Source organism: Scomber scombrus, chromosome 8 (assembly GCF_963691925.1).
Source record: "Scomber scombrus chromosome 8, fScoSco1.1, whole genome shotgun sequence".
Lineage (NCBI taxonomy): Eukaryota > Metazoa > Chordata > Actinopteri > Scombriformes > Scombridae > Scomber > Scomber scombrus.
The window spans coordinates 13,213,673-13,229,503 of NC_084977.1; the positions used below are offsets into that span (position 1 = coordinate 13,213,673).

A 15,831-nucleotide genomic window follows, 5' to 3' on the forward strand; every position below is an offset into this window, starting at 1 on the left:
TAACATTATATTGTTGATGTCAGCTGTATTTTTGACTTCTCTGATAAGCTTTTACTACCACATGGAGGCCCCATACAAATAAAGTTCCTTCATTACTACATTAGAAGCTTGTATTATTTATAAAAATGGAAAAAATAATTTTGCCACATCAGAAGTAGAAAATGCCTGTCACGAGTGACCTGGGATAAAAAATAAACCTCAGAGTTAGCAAGTGTTTAAATGCTTTTAAAGAATATTTTACTTAGTTGAAGTCTGTAACGAATACATTTTAATTTGATTCAAGGGTTTCATTAACTTTTCACAACTGATAAGATTAAATATTTGCCCAAATGTTGAAGCCAGATTATAAACATATAGATCGAAACATGGCTAAAGCTATCATCCATAAAGTTTATACTAATATACGACAATATCAATATTTGAGGAAGAGAAGCTACATGATCCTCACTCAAATATTGTTTCTAATTGACTGTATGTCTTGGAGGGCGCCTGTAAACCCATGTGTACTGTAGTTCAACTTTAAAAATGTAGAAGTAGTTTCAGTGACAACAGGAAGAAAATCTGAGAAAATTGACATAAATGTAGATTTAGAGAATATTGTGGGAGCTTCTACAGAGGGTGTGTCGCAAAAGTTTCTCTCAAACACTTGAATAAAAGGTGATATAAGAGTGGGAAATGGGTAGGAAGAGGTTATTGTTATTTTATGTCATCAGTGCATAGTTTAGTTTAAATCCAGTAGATGGCGGCAATGCAGCATTTTGGATGTCAACCGTAAAAAAAAACCTATAAGAAGAAGAACTGCAGGCCTTTTTTAGTCCTACCCGCATTACGCAAAAACCCGCTCTACTCTGTCTCTGATTGGCTAATACTCACTGCCTTCGTTCTTGGATTGGTTATGTTAGCTTTAAGCATGAAGAGTGAGAGCCAATAAGAGTTATAGAAGGGCGGGACTTCACGGAATGCAGGTGGGAAATAACAGGGGATGCTCGCTCTCTCCCTCTCTCTGAGAAGTGTTTTTCTGTGTGTGTGTGTGTGTGTGTGTGTGTGTGTGTGTGTGTGTGTGTGTGTGTGTGTGTGTGTGTGTGTGTGTGTGTGTGTGTGTGTGTGTGTGTGTGTGTGTGTGTGTGTGTGTGTGTTTTATGGTGAGGAATGGGTGAAATGGACAGAGCAACAGTGCGGCTCGCAGACTGCTCATTCATCGCTGGTTCATATGGCTTGTGGCCGACATTAATTCGCACTTGAGGGACTTTATCTCGACTTCAACTTCAGCAGTAACTCCTAAACTGCACGGGTAAGCATGTCGTTTTTGTGGTGACGTCTAACAGTATTTTAGAGCACAAATAACAAGCTAAATCCAGTTGTAGTCCGCTTGATATTTTGTTATTCGGTAATATGTTGCCACAGAAGTTCATGGTGGATGTTTTGGTATGCCTCATTTGTGGTGAAGTCAATGTAAAGGTCACTACAGCTGTCATCGATAACAGGAAAAACAGGTGACCACTACACGGGCGTCCCATTGGAGCAAAAGTTAGGGGCAAACACTTCCCAACTGTTTCCAATAATACCTCATTTAGGGGCATGTGGTTAAATAGTTTTGGTGTCAGCTTGACTGCAACTGCCTTAAGAAAAAAAAGGAAAAAAGACAAGTTCCAGCCTGAAATTTTACTGTCTACAGTTTCATTCATGGATAAAAGCCAGTACCACCAAGTGACATTAGGTTTAAGGAGGCATTTCAGGTTTGTTTTAAACCGGGTTGTGGGGAAATTGTTGAGCAATTTCTCATCAGACAAACTGAGTTGCAAGTCAATTAAAGCGCCTTATGTTGTAGCACCGGAACAAACTTGTTTTAGATTTAGTAGTGGACAAAAACTGAAAATGTTAATATTAAAATTGTTTTCTTCTGACTCAACACTGAATTAGTAAAATGTGTATGTGAACAGATGTCTGTTGCAGCTTACTAAAAATGGTTTATGTCAGATGAAAGTATCACTAAGTCATTGTCAAGCAACTCTGACCTTCATTAACTTATCAGTTTTGTTAGTCACTCAATCACAACTAATGTAGTTATAATTCATGAATGTCCAATCAGTGATTTATTTGGTCATTATTTAACAAGGCTTTTCATAGCCTTGATACTGAGATATTCTGACATGTATTATTTATGCAACATGTAATAAAATGCACATTTATTTTATTTAAAAGGGACAATTTACAGCTCAAACATAAATGTCACCATTTGTACCAGATTATAACTTCAAGCTAATATACATCTATTGGAGTATTACATTTACAAGTCAATCAATTATATTGTGTTGAGAGTGAAATAACCTAATTGAGCCAACACTTATTTGCTCAAGAAAAAGTAAGTAATGAGCTTGTGTAAAGATTTGTTTGGGGGGGGGGGGGGGGGGGGGGGGGGGGGCCAGGTCCATCATTATTAAACTGGAGGTCTCATCTGTATAAAACCATTTTTTGACATAATTATGAGTGATGCAGGTTTCAGTCAATTTTGAATTTTGCTGATGTGGCAACAATTTTGTTTACATTTGGATCACATACTGTACTTGTAATTCTATTTTTTCTTCCGTACCCAAGCGAAAAACACAAACTTGGAAGTACTGAAGTGGTTTTACTGTGACACATTGTCGTGTGTTCCCTGTCTGTGTAGCTGTGCATCATGACGTCTGAGGGGAAAGATGCTGACACTGTGCAGGACCCGCTATTCATTCTTGAGAGTGGGGAAGTGTACAGAAACCCCACAGAAGTGAAGATGAGTCAGATTGTGCTGCCGTGCCATGCCAACCACTGTGGGGAGCTCAGTGTTGGACAGCTGCTGAAGTGGATGGACTCCACCGCCTGCCTGTCCGGTAAGTAAGGATCAGAAGACCATATGCAGAATCTCAATTTTTATTTTTAAACCCCCAGTAGTTTCAAGACATATGTAAACTCTTTAAGATGCACCTATAATAATTTGATGTTATTTTGTTTTTGTATGTGTGTCAAGTATACAAAAGGTCAACCTGACCTTGATTTGTTCTGGTATCAGTCTGGAAAATCAATTGAGATACTGAGATAATTATTAAATAATCATAAAGATATGTCTATCTTTGGTTATTCCAGCAAAAAAACCAAAATACCTGAGAAAAAAGGCACTGCATCACAAATAAAAATCATGTAAAAAATATCTTCATAAAGCAGTCCTGCCCATTTATTTGCAACACTGCCTAATACATCCGGAGATATAAAAGATTACATGGTATAAATTACACAGAAAAATCTCACAAATATATGTTGTCTCATGTTGAAATGTATCTATATCCAGCAAAAAAACTATTATATTCTGGTGCTGTATAGATAAATGTATTAAAGATGTATTATTAGACTAAAATCTTTCAATATGATAACTTCCTCATTCCTTCATAGATTCACATACTATGTTATTAGCTTTTTCTTTCCCCTGCTTGCAGATAAACTGTGGCTTTGTGCACTACCTACTATATACATTTGTGTAATCTCTCCTCTTTAAGCTGAGAGACACTCAGGATGTTCTTGTGTCACTGCCTCTGTGGACGACATCCATTTTGAGCACACCATAGGGTAAGGTGTATATATTATATATATATATATATATATATATATATATATATATATATTATATATATATATATATATATATATATATATATATATATATATATATATATATATATAATGTTGATCAGGGTATCTCCACCTGATTAGGAGAGAATCATATTGCATTTATTGCTTATAAGAGAAAAAAGGTCAAATGATAATTAAAGGGCTACTTTTCTGTTACAAAACACTGGTAATGATACTATCATAACAAATTCAAAACAACCAAAATTATGTTTTATTTATGTATTTCAAAATGCATATTAATTGGAATAAATGCATTCTTTAAAGAACTTGCCTTGATGTAACTGAACATTATGTCTTAGTAGTGAGGTTCAGATTGTGTTGACTGTATAATCACAGCTCCATGTTGATAGTAAAGAGAGTCATGTGTATCTGTCTGCTCCAGGGTGGGAAAGGTTGTCAACATAATAGCAAAGGTCAACAGAGCCTTCACGTCAAGTATGGAGGTGAGTGGATGTGGGTTTTTTTTTTTTTAAATTACAACATAATGAACATTCATCATATTTTAGAAAAAGTGAAATTGATGTGGTGTTTGCACTTCAGGTAGGCATATTGGTGACTTGTGAAGACCTCTATACCGCCAGGCAGTGGAGAGTTTGCCATGCCTTTGCCACCTTTGTTGCCAGACGAACTGAAGCTGGGAAGGTAAGAGTCAGGAAGCTGAAGATACGGACACAGGGGGATTTTTTAAAAATCTTGTTCCACATCTCCAGGGTTTGCGTATGTGTACACAGGTACAGCTGAAGCAGGTGATCCCTCACACACAGATGGAGCAGATGGAGTACAGCCTGGCAGCAGAGCGGAGGAGAATGAGGCTCATCCATGCTGAGATCATTACAGACCTACTGAGCAGCAGCACAGCTCAACTGGGTACACATAAGGCTTCATAACACTTCGCCAGGCATCTGCACCATTGGAAATCTGATGGATTAAAGCTCTTTGTTTTTGCACTCTCACCAGGAGAATGCCAGGAGTATCAGGACGCCATGCCAGCTGAGCGCACACGGGTGGAAAGTGTGGAGCTAGTGCTACCACCCCATGCCAACCACCAAGTTAGCACCTTTGGGGGGCAAATCATGGCCTGGATGGAGAATGTAGCTACAATTGCAGCAAGGTGTATATCTGCTATTTCAGCTTTTTCACAGTTCATTTTGAATAGGAGTTAAACTAGTGTAGAAGAAATAGTTTGACATTACTTGATATGAGAGTGTTATTAGTCTTCTCATCTAAAGTTCAATGAGAAAGTGAATATGTTTATTTCTGGAAAATATCAAACTATTCTTTGAATTCCTAGGCTTGGGGGGTTTTTGTAATGAGGCCAAGGTCCAAAACAATAACACGCAAGACAAACTACAGTTACCTTCTTCTTTTTTTCTCTTTTATGTCGATCTAGTCGCTTGTGTAACGCTCATCCAACCTTGAGGACCATAGACATGTTTCATTTTCGTGGCCCGTCTCACATTGGCGACCGACTAGTATTGAAAGCCATTGTTAACAACGCCTTCAAGCACAGGTAAAAGCATCACAAGGGAGGGAAAAAATTCTTAGCTCATCTAACTAATGTTTTCAATCTGTCTATTGCTCTATTAAGCCAATTACTTGTGTATTTATACTTTACTGATTTGTTTGCATGTCTTTTTGTGGATCCATGTGACTGCATGCATGCTCTAGTATGGAGGTGGGTGTCTGTGCAGAGGCCTACAAGGGTGGAGAACCTCTGCGTCATATAAATAGTGCCTTTATGACCTTTGAGGTACTGGACAGTGATAGGAAACCATGCACACTGCCACGGATTCGACCTGAGCCTGTGGTGAGTTTTCCAGGTGTCCTGTTGCTGCCTTAGAGAGGTCATCAAGTGCAGCAAAGAAATAAATTCAGTACCAAGTTTACGTGGTTAGCATTCTTATGATAGGACTTCAGTATTACATTTTCTGATGTTTGACAGGATGGAAACAGACGTTATAAAGAAGCCGTTGCAAGAAAGAAGATTCGTCTTGATAGGTTAGTGTCTCCTGCTTTGTTTCCAGGTTTCATTGTTTGTAGACTGACTGAGGGCTAACATGGTTAATTGCAGAAACATACTGAATATTGTTTACAATGTAAAGGTTGGCCTATACACAGAAAATATTTCTATTTCCCAAAGTACTAGTCACACCATCATCTGCACACTTAAAAATGTTTCGAGCCCAAATAGCCCTATAGTATGTCCAACATTACATACATACATACATACATACATACATACATACATACATACATACATACATACATACATACGCACATAGGATATAACATTGACAAAATGTATACATAAACAATAACTGAAAACACAACTATAGATCATAATGTGGTATAAAACTCTGGAGGTAATACTGTAACCGTGTTATCATTTAATAGTTTGTCCAGAGAGTTGCACAATCTACTGTTTACAAAACTCTGCAGCAGCACATGACACGGCAGGGTAGCATATCCCAGCTGAGCAGACTTTGGTGCAGAGTCTGTCAAGCATAATACACTCATTGTTCAACTGTAAAGTACCCTGCCTCCAGTATAATCTGTATTCGACTGTTTATACCCAAACATGTGGGGATCACTGCTAGAAAGTGTTTATTTCGGTCAGGCTTTTGGTCTTTCTTTTGTCTCTGAATGTAAATCCTTGCTGCCCTACGTGTTTACAGGAAATACATTATCTCCTGCAAGCAAACCGAGGTGCCTCTGTCTGTACCTTGGGATCCAAGTAACCAGGTATTGCAGTTTTTTTTCGGGCAAACAGAACCAGGCTACCTGTTGTCAGATACTGCCACCATATTCATGCTTCAGAGTTCAGACAGCCCTTTGTTTTGCTTTCAGATGTACCTGAGCTACAATAATGTATCAGCACTGAAACTGATGGATACCAGAAACAACTGGGTGTTAACCTCTGAGAAAAATAAGGTCAGTACGACATGTATTATTGTCCAGGATATCACTTGATAAACAGTTACAGCTGTTGTGATTCCACAGTGCGTCCTGATCTGTATTATGTTGGACAAACTGAAAATGCACAGTCACGGTGACGGCTCAGAGTAGGCCCACACGGCTTCAATTAAATTGTGGAATACTGCAAGTTTTTTAGAGAATGAGACCTAAAAAAATTGTTATTCTAAATAGATGCGCCTTATTTACAATCACTCATGAACCCAACAATTGATGTGACAGTTTTGTGCGTGCATTACATATCTATATTGAATATGATTTATAGACGATGGGCCCACCTCCTCTTTGTCAATGTGCTCCATTCCTCAGGTCAGACTATACACACTGGAGGAAAACCAGGTGTTGTGTTTCAAGGTAGAGATGCACGTCAGTGTCCCAGCAGAGCAGACGTTCCACCTGTTGTCAGACCTGAGGAGGAGAAAGGAGTGGGACCAACATTACAAGTCAGTAACATTTACATCATGACATTCAGCAGTTAATGTAGATTTTTATGATTGCATGATGAGATTAAAACAAATAAGTAATTCTGTTGCTCAGTAGCCCCAAGATACTAAAGCCTGTTTGTTTTCTACTGAATCATTAAAAATGGGTCACAAATATAAAGTTCATTTTTCAAAAAACACTGTCACTTCCTATAAAAGCTGGACATTGTAGTTTGTAGTAAATGTCACTCAAACAGGAGAAAATAGTGTTTTTTGATCAACAATGGAGCTCTGTGGCACAGAGGGATAAGCTAGAATAGGCTTATCTGTTTGCAATACTTGTTTGTAAGATTGATTCTTGGTGGTTTTGGTCTTCTCATGAGATTTCTTTTCATTTGGGATTCCTCAGTCTTAATATACTATTACAGCAACCAACAAGAGGAACATGAGGGAAAAGTTATACAGCTTTATTTTTTCTATGTTCCCATAATGTTACATGTCATGAAAGAGGAACTATTTGTGTGTTAGCACATATTGAAAGCTCTCACTCTGATGCTGCAGTGATTGTGTTAACTGGATATTGCTAGAAAAATGTAATGCATTACTAACTCATTGATGTACTTATTTAAAGTGACAGCAGTGTGAGATATAAAGCTGCTTTAATCTTGTCAACTGCAGGGAGTGTGAGGTGATCACCCAGGCAGATGAGGATGACACCCTTTATCGCGTAGCTACACCCTCTGTCAGAAAAGGGGGCAAGGGCAAGGACTTCATTTTACTGGCATCTAGGAGGAAGCCATGTGACTTCAGGTGTGGAACATACCATATAATAATAGACACATTGATATGAATTATTTCCTTTTCTACCTTTATAGTATCTGTTATGCAACAGGGTTATTGCATTTCTGCCTCCCGCTTGCTCTTTCATAAAGTCTCATGATACTATCCTCTTTTGTCCCTCTCAGGGACCCATATCTGATCGCTCTGCGTTCTGTCACTTTGCCCACTCACCCTCCCACGGAGGACTACACCAGGGGAGAGGTGCTCTGCGCTGGCTTCACAATCTGGGAAGAGTCCAGTACTGTCACCAAGGTTGGCCAACTGAGAGAGGGCATGAATGTTTCCTAGAGTTACTCTTTAGTACATTACGGCATCGCTCGCTTAGTTCACAGCAGTTCACAACAGTTCACAACAGTTCACAACAGTTCACAACAGTTCACAACAACAAAAGCAAAGTAATGACAAGATGGAAAGTTCTACCCCACCACATCTGACCTGTGTTCTGTTTCAGATCACTTACTACAACCAGGCCACACCAGGTGTCCTTCCCTACATTTCCACAGACATCGCTGGACTCTCATCTGGCTTTTACAATGCTTTTTCCGCCTGTAGCCATTTCCTGGAGGCCAACAAGCCGCCCTCTGCACTGCAACACAACTGTGCTACCATAGTCTCTCTGGAAAAGGAGAAATAGCATCCTGTCAGACTTCATTTCACCTCTGTTGTGGAAGTGCTGTGCTCCTTTAAGAAGCCACAGTTGAATGTAACTGCCCCACTCTGAGATTACAAACGTCTTTGCAATGGATTATAGGTTGTTTGTAACTCTTTAAACCTGAGTTCATACTTTATGACTTTATCCATTCTGAAAATGCGAGACATGCTCTCTAAAAAGGCTGAAGAAATACAGCGTTCGCTTTTTAAGAACCTGCTGCTTATTCTCAGCCAGATTAATAAGTGTGAAGCAAGAGTGCAAAATGTTTCTCTTGGATTTTAAGCTCCTTAGGTTTTTATTAGAGCCAGTAAACTATGGTTCACTTTCTGTGCAATACTAACTTATACATAAATCATATTTTGGTACATAGTTTTAAATATTTAACACAACTTTTGCAATCTGTTATCTTGAGAGAACCATGTTTTTAATGGTATGACCAGTCTATTGAGAAAATAATATGAGGATAAAACTAGTTTAAGCTGACAGCCTCCTTTTGTAATAGTTTATGTTCTACCTCCTGTCAGAGTCAAGTTTTTAAAATATTAAAAATTTAAAATATAAGTTAAGATGTACATTTAGTGTGTAATAATGTTGCTTTAGAAAACAATGTACAGTTTTAGAGAAAGTAACTTGAACTGATTATAACATGTGGACATTAAATGTCTTGATTTAACTGAAGCAATAAGTACAATAGACCAGTGGATTTAGCTCATTTAAGCTGTTGTTTTGGTTTCCCCCCTCCCTCCCCTCTGCATTCCTACCATTCCTCAACCAATTTTCATGTACACAAAACAAAAACAAAACACAGCTTGCAGTTGTATCCCACTGTAACTGTGATGTTAGTTTTGTAATAGGTGTAGACCAGCTGGGGAGTTTAATGGAGTATGAGCGAAACAGTCAGCTCTAATCCTTGTCTGCCCTCTAACCCTCTGACTGGGGCTTATGGGAGAAGGTGGCTCTGCTTGCTTTCCAGGTATTGTGTTTGTTCCATGATCATCCTGTTATGCTCTCACCGCTTCCTGGTTTTAGAGCAACAGCATAAGCGAATGCATCTGCGTTCAAAAATATCTGTAATCCCCTCCTAATTTCTCCTAGTCTTCACGAATTTTAGGTAAATTGATGAAACCCTGGCAGCTGCTCAGTAATCCTGCAGAATAAATCTGTCCAAAGAAAACATGGATGAGTCTTGTTTGGTTTGGCAGAACGACTCTCGCTGCCAGTTCACACTGCACTGCAGGTCACTGAACAGCATCTGATGTGTGCTATTCTTGTTAAAGGGGCCGGTCAGTGAGGCAAGCTGCGCCCCCCCCCCCCCCACAACCATAGGGTCATCATCACTGCCCACTCTCAAGTCTTCCTCCAAGTTCATCTCAGCATTACTGGATGAATGATGTGGTTTAAAGTGGCATAAATCTAAAAAAAAAAAGAAAAGAAAAGTTATTTGTGTTCAATCAAGGCACTATGATACTCAAAATCTTAGCCAATATAAAAATGAATAAATATCCTAAAGCAGTAGTTACTGAATGTTGAATAAATGGATAAAGAATTGTCTTTTGTGATTTTTCAATTTGGTGTCAATACCTTAAAATGTAATGGAAGTGATGTTAATGATGCCATGTCTGTCACTTTTCGTGTAGTACCAGTGAGATATAAAAGGGTTTTTTGCAGACAACAAATCCCTGGACATTTCTACACATTGTTGTCCTGGAGATTCAGGAATTGTAGCATCTGCTTTTCCTAAAAAAACAGCTCAAGGAATATGGACTACGTGAAAGAAAACCCATTTTACAGCAATGTGCAATGTCATGCAAAAAACAAAACAAACATACTTATAGCCTCTGGCTAAAACAATATTCGGTCAAACAGCCCGACAAAGTTTATATATTGTGTGTGTGTATATATATATATACACACACACATATATATATATATATATATATATATATATATATATATATATATATATATATAACAATATATATATATATATATAAAAATATAAATATAAAAAAACCAAAACAAACATACTTATAGCCTCTGGCTAAAACAATATTCAGTCAAACAGCCCGACAAAGTTTATATATTGTGTGTGTGTGTATATATATACACACACACATATATATATATATATATATATATAAAAACAAAACAAACATACTTATAGCCTCTGGCTAAAACAATATTCAGTCAAACAGCCCGACAAAGTTTATATATTGTGTGTGTGTATATATATATACACACACACACACACATATATATATATATATACACACACACATATATATATATATATATATATATAAAGGACCTGAGGAAGCATTTACATTCTACTAATTAAACCCAAATTAATCTTAATTGGTTCTTATTTTAGACTCAAGATATCTAACTTTGACAGTTTTTAGGTAAAACAAATGAAATTACACTGAAAATGTATGTAGACAAAAAAAACAACAACATACATTTCACTGAAACTAGTATTAGGCCTACTAAGGCTGCAGCATACAATTATTTAAATTATTGGTTAATCTAAAAATACTGTGGATTGATAATTTGGTTCATTACCAGAAAATAGTGATGATGCCCAAAGATTTTCAGTTTTCTGTCATATGATACCAAAGCAGGATATTATTCATATATGAGATTCTGTAATTGGCCAGATTTTGGTATTTTACCTTGAAAAATTACTTGGCTGGTTGGTTGAAAATCAAATTGTTGTAAATAAATGTCCAACTGATACAGTAATAGATTAAAATGACTCAGTGTTTCAGCTCCATGTATTTATTTACTACAAGGCTTTGAAACAGTATTTTAGACCAGTGGTTCCCACTTCCCAGCCTTTTTGGCTTGTGACCCTTTAAAATAAAGCAAGTCTATTTGTGAACCCTTGTCACATGTTGCACTGTGTCTACCATTTAAGTTACCAGTTATTGTCTTGATTAATCGTTTTGTGCATAAAATGTCAGAAAGAAGTGAAAAATACTGTTAAAGTCCCCCACAATTCAAAGTTACATCTTCGAATATCTAGTTTTGTCTATCAGTCCAAACCCCAAGAAAAATCAACAAATTATCACAATTAATCAACTAACCTCGCAGCTCTTTGAGAGGATTTTAGTTATTAGAATAACTTTGAGAGGCTTGAGGAGGTGAAAATCTACAAGAAATAAAGCAGCAACAATTCTTGTATCCTATCCTGTCCTATCATCTCACAACGCCTAATCCAGCGACCCCTTGTTGGGGCCCCGACCAGCACTTTGAGATCCACTGTTTTAGATAGACAGATATAATTAATGAATAAATAAAGAATAAACGAAAAAAATGAATGCACGGATAAATTAATAAAGAAAATGGACTGAAAATAAATATCTTTTAAAATGTATGGTGTGTTTGTGATGGTGTCGGGTTGGTTGGACGGTTTGGGGGCAGTTCACCCTCACCACGTGCTTCACTCTGTCCCCGCCCACGTTGTAAACACAAGCACGTGACGACACCCGGTAGTGCGCGAGACAGAGGTCTGCTACAGTGCAATAGAGACTTCATTTATCAGACATTATACTTGCAGGACGTTGAAAACGACAATATGAACCATGAATGTAACTTAAAGTTAAAACTTGCAACAAGAGAAAAAATCAGGAGGTTTAACTCTTTGCGTGGTAGGTTTCACTTCTGACTCTTCAATGTTTCTCCCCAATATTTAGCTTCTCTTGTGTTTATCTGCAAACCGTGGCTTCATTGAAGCGTCTGTATAAACTAAGTATGTTACAACAAGCTGCTTTTTGCTTCGTCTGAAGGTGCAGAGGTGCAGCCAGGTGTGTTTTGGGATGTGGTGGTGGTGACTTCTGTGGATGGGATCCAGAGAGAAGCATATGAGCTGCAGATCAGTGAGAAAGTTGACCGGAAAGAGCTTCCCCTAGGAATCCATTACAAGGTCTTCTCAGACCCGCCTGGATCCAAAATAGGTGAGTGAATCAGACAGACAGCACTCTTCAATGTCATTTTACCGTCCACCTATTTGTTGCTGAGGGGTGCTGATTAATTTTCTGTTGTTTGACAAATCAGTTCAAATGAATTGACTAATACTTGCAGCTCTACAACAAATCACTGCAGTACTGATTATAATAATTTTGTGTTTTCAAGGGAATGGGGGCTCCACTCTGTACGCTCTGCAGCAGCTGATGGACATCTACGGGAAGTCTCTGGGCAGACTGAGAGTCATCCTGATCCATGCAGGTCTGAGACTTTTTTCTTTTTTTTAAATTACAAATAAATATTTTTTTTTCCACTGCTTTTCCCCCAATGCATGCTGGTCACTAAATGTGTGGTTTATAAAATCTGACCATCACAATTTGTGTGTGTGAAATTTGAAAGTAGTTATGATGGTATAAATTAGGGCTCAATGACAGTATAATGAGGCTGCAGCACAAGCCAGATGTTTATAAATATCGGTGAACCCACCTGCGCTGCTGTAATATGAAAAAGTTTATTTAGATTTCTGTGTAAGTTATCTGATGCTGCAAACCGTAGCCTTAAACAACCCTGAATTGTGCTCTGTTAGATTCTCGTGTAGCGTGTGGAACCACTGGCGCTCCAGCCTGTATGCAAATGTGTGATCATTGAGAAATGGCTTTTGTGTTTTTCGTGGATTTCATCTTTTTTAGATATTGTGTAATTATTTCTTTTTTCTTTTTTGTATTTGTATTTTATTGTGCCATGGACCCCCCATGAGCTGTGTTCTCACTAAAGCCTGAATTGAACTGAATATGTTTTATAACTTCAAAGCAAGTATCCAAAAATGACTTTTCAGGTAGTTTATTTAATATTTTAATTGGAACAGGTTACTCCAAAGTTAAGGGTGTGATTGTAAATGCTTAGACAACTTAGTTAATGCACCTGCTGTCTGTGATGTTTCGGACTTTAACATTTTTCTTCTCATTCTTCTAGGAGGGTCGAGTCAGCGTTTGCCCAGCGCCAGTGCCCTCGGGAAGATCTTCACCACTGTACCTCTGGGTGACCCTCTCTTCCAGATGCTGGAGCTCAAACTGGCCATGTATGTGGATTTCCCAGCTCATATGAAGCCCGGCGTACTGGTGACCTGCGCAGATGACATAGAGCTCTACAGTATTGCGGAGGATGAGAGTGTTAATTTTGACAAACCTGGCTTTACAGCTTTAGCTCACCCCTCCTCGCTGTCTGTCGGAACAACTCACGGCGTGTTTGTGTTGGATTCGAATGAAAAGTCCACACACTCGCAAATGGAGAACATTCCCTGCTTACGCTTTCTACACAAACCAAACATCGATAAAATGCGAGAGAGTGGTGCTGTTTGTCAGAGGCGGAGCGGTTGTTTTGCTCTATCTGACACTGAGTTTGTCTACACAGACAGCACCTATTACATCGACTTTAAAACTGCACAGTCTCTTCTTAATTTGCTGAAAGAGGTTGGACCTTTAGAATGCGAGATAGATGCATATGGGGATTTTCTTCAAGCACTGGGTTCCCAGGCCACGATAGAGTACACCCGCAACACTGCTAATGTTACCAAAGAGGAGAGCAGTCTGGTGGAAATCCGCCAGAAAATCTTCCATCTGCTCAGAGGGACTCCCCTGAATGTCATTCTCCTAAACAACTCCAAGTTTTACCATATCGGGACGACGTCAGAATACCTGTTTCACCTCACTGAGGATGCAGTGCTGAGGAGTGAGCTGGGCCTCCTGACGTCTGCTTTTAGCGTACATTCAGATGAAAACACTGAAGGCTGCTGCGTTATGTGCAGCATCCTCGATCCCAGTTGCTCTGTGGGAGCTGGATCAGTGGTGGAGTACTCCAGACTGGGAGCAGGAGTGTCTGTAGGCAGCGGCTGTATCGTCAGCAGCTGCTGGGTCAGTCCAGGCCTGTCAGTGCCTGATAGAGTCTTCATGCACTCACTGTGTGTGAACCACCAGGACCGACCAAGGTTTGTAACTGCTGCCTTTGGGATTAACGATGACCTGAAGCGCAGCGTGGGAGCTCCTGCATCTATGGAAGCACTGCAGCTTTTTGGAGTTAGCCTGGCAGAGTGCGTGTCCCACTGGGGGCTGGGTAGCGAAGTCTCCAGGTTTTCCGGGGACGTGTCCAGCTTTAATTTGTGGAATGCTCGCCTGTTTCCTGTTTGCTCCGACCCACAAAACTCATTCTCGATGTCTCTCAAGATGGTGCAGGCTGTCCTCAGTGGCTCTACGTTCACGCTATCCAACGACACACAGCTGATATCAATGCAAGAGTCACTACAATGTAAGAACCTGGAGGAGATGCTGAAGTTGAGAAAGGGACTACATGATGACATCACACAGAGACGACGCAGCAATTAAAACTGCTGTGTTTTATTTAGATTTAGTGATAAGATTTATGTTGTCAGTGTCGTTACCAGAAAATGTTGTACTATAAGTTATTGATACATTGTTTGTTTTGTGATTTAATTTGTTATAAAATCGATCCATGAATCTTTTAAAAATTTGTAAGCTTTTCTTATTGAAAATTAGATACATTTTGATGCCCTCTCAAAGCCTTTATCTTTTTACCTCATCTACATAACACACTTGTAACATTTAAGTGAGAGTAATAATGATTTGTTCAGGACTGAAGCTGAATAGATGTATTTCATAGCACACATTTTGACTAGTCAAAGGCAGGTGTAACATTATCAACTGCCGCTCTGCAGTAATGAACCTTTTCACAGCAGATGTTTTGCCTTGTCAAAGCAAGGATAACGTGTTAATTATAACAATAGCGATGGCTCTGTTCCATTAATTGTCCTCATTAATTTTATTTATTCTACCTTTAACCCCCTTTAACCACTGGTCTCCCTTTAAGTCAAAATGTCTGCCGTGAAAAGGGTCTATTGCGGGAGCGTTAATTAATGTTATTCTTTCTACCTGTGCTTTTCTTGCTATAATAAAATGTCTGCTGTGAAAAAATAATGAATGAAATGTGTGCCCAAAAAAGTTTGGGGACCACCTAACAAACACATCTGTAACAAAATGTACATTTCTGAAGTGCCTCATTTCCAGTCCATTAAAAAAAACAAATTTCTTAATTAGGGTATCTGGGACAGTGCACTGATCACCTACTTTATTTTATACTGTACACACACCACACACACTGTCATACTGATCCACATTTTGCTCGGGGGAGATCAGTTGTCGTAGTTGTTAGGCCTTCCACTCAAAGGTGTTTATTTTTAGCCCCACAGACATGATCCCCTTTATCTGGACCTGTGCAATTGTGGCAGAGTGAGAGATTGTGTTGCTG

General features: G+C 38.8%; 2 protein-coding genes across 2 annotated transcripts; both read left to right on the forward strand.

Moving 5' to 3' along the window:
- The first annotated feature begins 1,098 nt into the window (after positions 1 to 1,098).
- acot11b (acyl-CoA thioesterase 11b) lies at positions 1,099 to 10,093 on the forward strand. The gene is made up of 16 exons (XM_062424487.1): positions 1,099 to 1,291; positions 2,669 to 2,867; positions 3,528 to 3,597; positions 4,043 to 4,103; positions 4,201 to 4,302; positions 4,392 to 4,527; positions 4,618 to 4,771; positions 5,051 to 5,170; positions 5,329 to 5,467; positions 5,603 to 5,658; positions 6,336 to 6,402; positions 6,508 to 6,591; positions 6,943 to 7,076; positions 7,734 to 7,865; positions 8,021 to 8,147; positions 8,347 to 10,093. Exons 2-16 carry the CDS (start codon positions 2,678 to 2,680, stop codon positions 8,527 to 8,529), a joined length of 1,755 nt encoding a protein of 584 aa, XP_062280471.1. The 5' UTR covers positions 1,099 to 1,291; positions 2,669 to 2,677; the 3' UTR covers positions 8,530 to 10,093.
- A 1,985-nt stretch (positions 10,094 to 12,078) lies between these two features.
- fpgt (fucose-1-phosphate guanylyltransferase) lies at positions 12,079 to 14,970 on the forward strand. The gene is made up of 4 exons (XM_062423776.1): positions 12,079 to 12,197; positions 12,336 to 12,503; positions 12,682 to 12,774; positions 13,486 to 14,970. Exons 1-4 carry the CDS (start codon positions 12,125 to 12,127, stop codon positions 14,889 to 14,891), a joined length of 1,740 nt encoding a protein of 579 aa, XP_062279760.1. The 5' UTR covers positions 12,079 to 12,124; the 3' UTR covers positions 14,892 to 14,970.
- Positions 14,971 to 15,831: the final 861 nt, after the last annotated feature.

Bases quoted from the DNA above. Each gene is read 5' to 3' on its own strand.
- acot11b (XM_062424487.1), top strand. From the start codon at position 2,678: ATGACGTCTGAGGGGAAAGATGCTGACACTGTGCAGGACCCGCTATTC. The intron at 3,598-4,042 runs GTAAGGTGTATA...TGTCTGCTCCAG, and splicing joins CATTTTGAGCACACCATAGG to GGTGGGAAAGGTTGTCAACA. The intron at 5,171-5,328 runs GTAAAAGCATCA...TGCATGCTCTAG, and splicing joins AACAACGCCTTCAAGCACAG to TATGGAGGTGGGTGTCTGTG.
- fpgt (XM_062423776.1), top strand. From the start codon at position 12,125: ATGAACCATGAATGTAACTTAAAGTTAAAACTTGCAACAAGAGAAAAA. The intron at 12,198-12,335 runs GTAGGTTTCACT...CTTCGTCTGAAG, and splicing joins GAGGTTTAACTCTTTGCGTG to GTGCAGAGGTGCAGCCAGGT. The intron at 12,775-13,485 runs GTCTGAGACTTT...TCATTCTTCTAG, and splicing joins AGTCATCCTGATCCATGCAG to GAGGGTCGAGTCAGCGTTTG.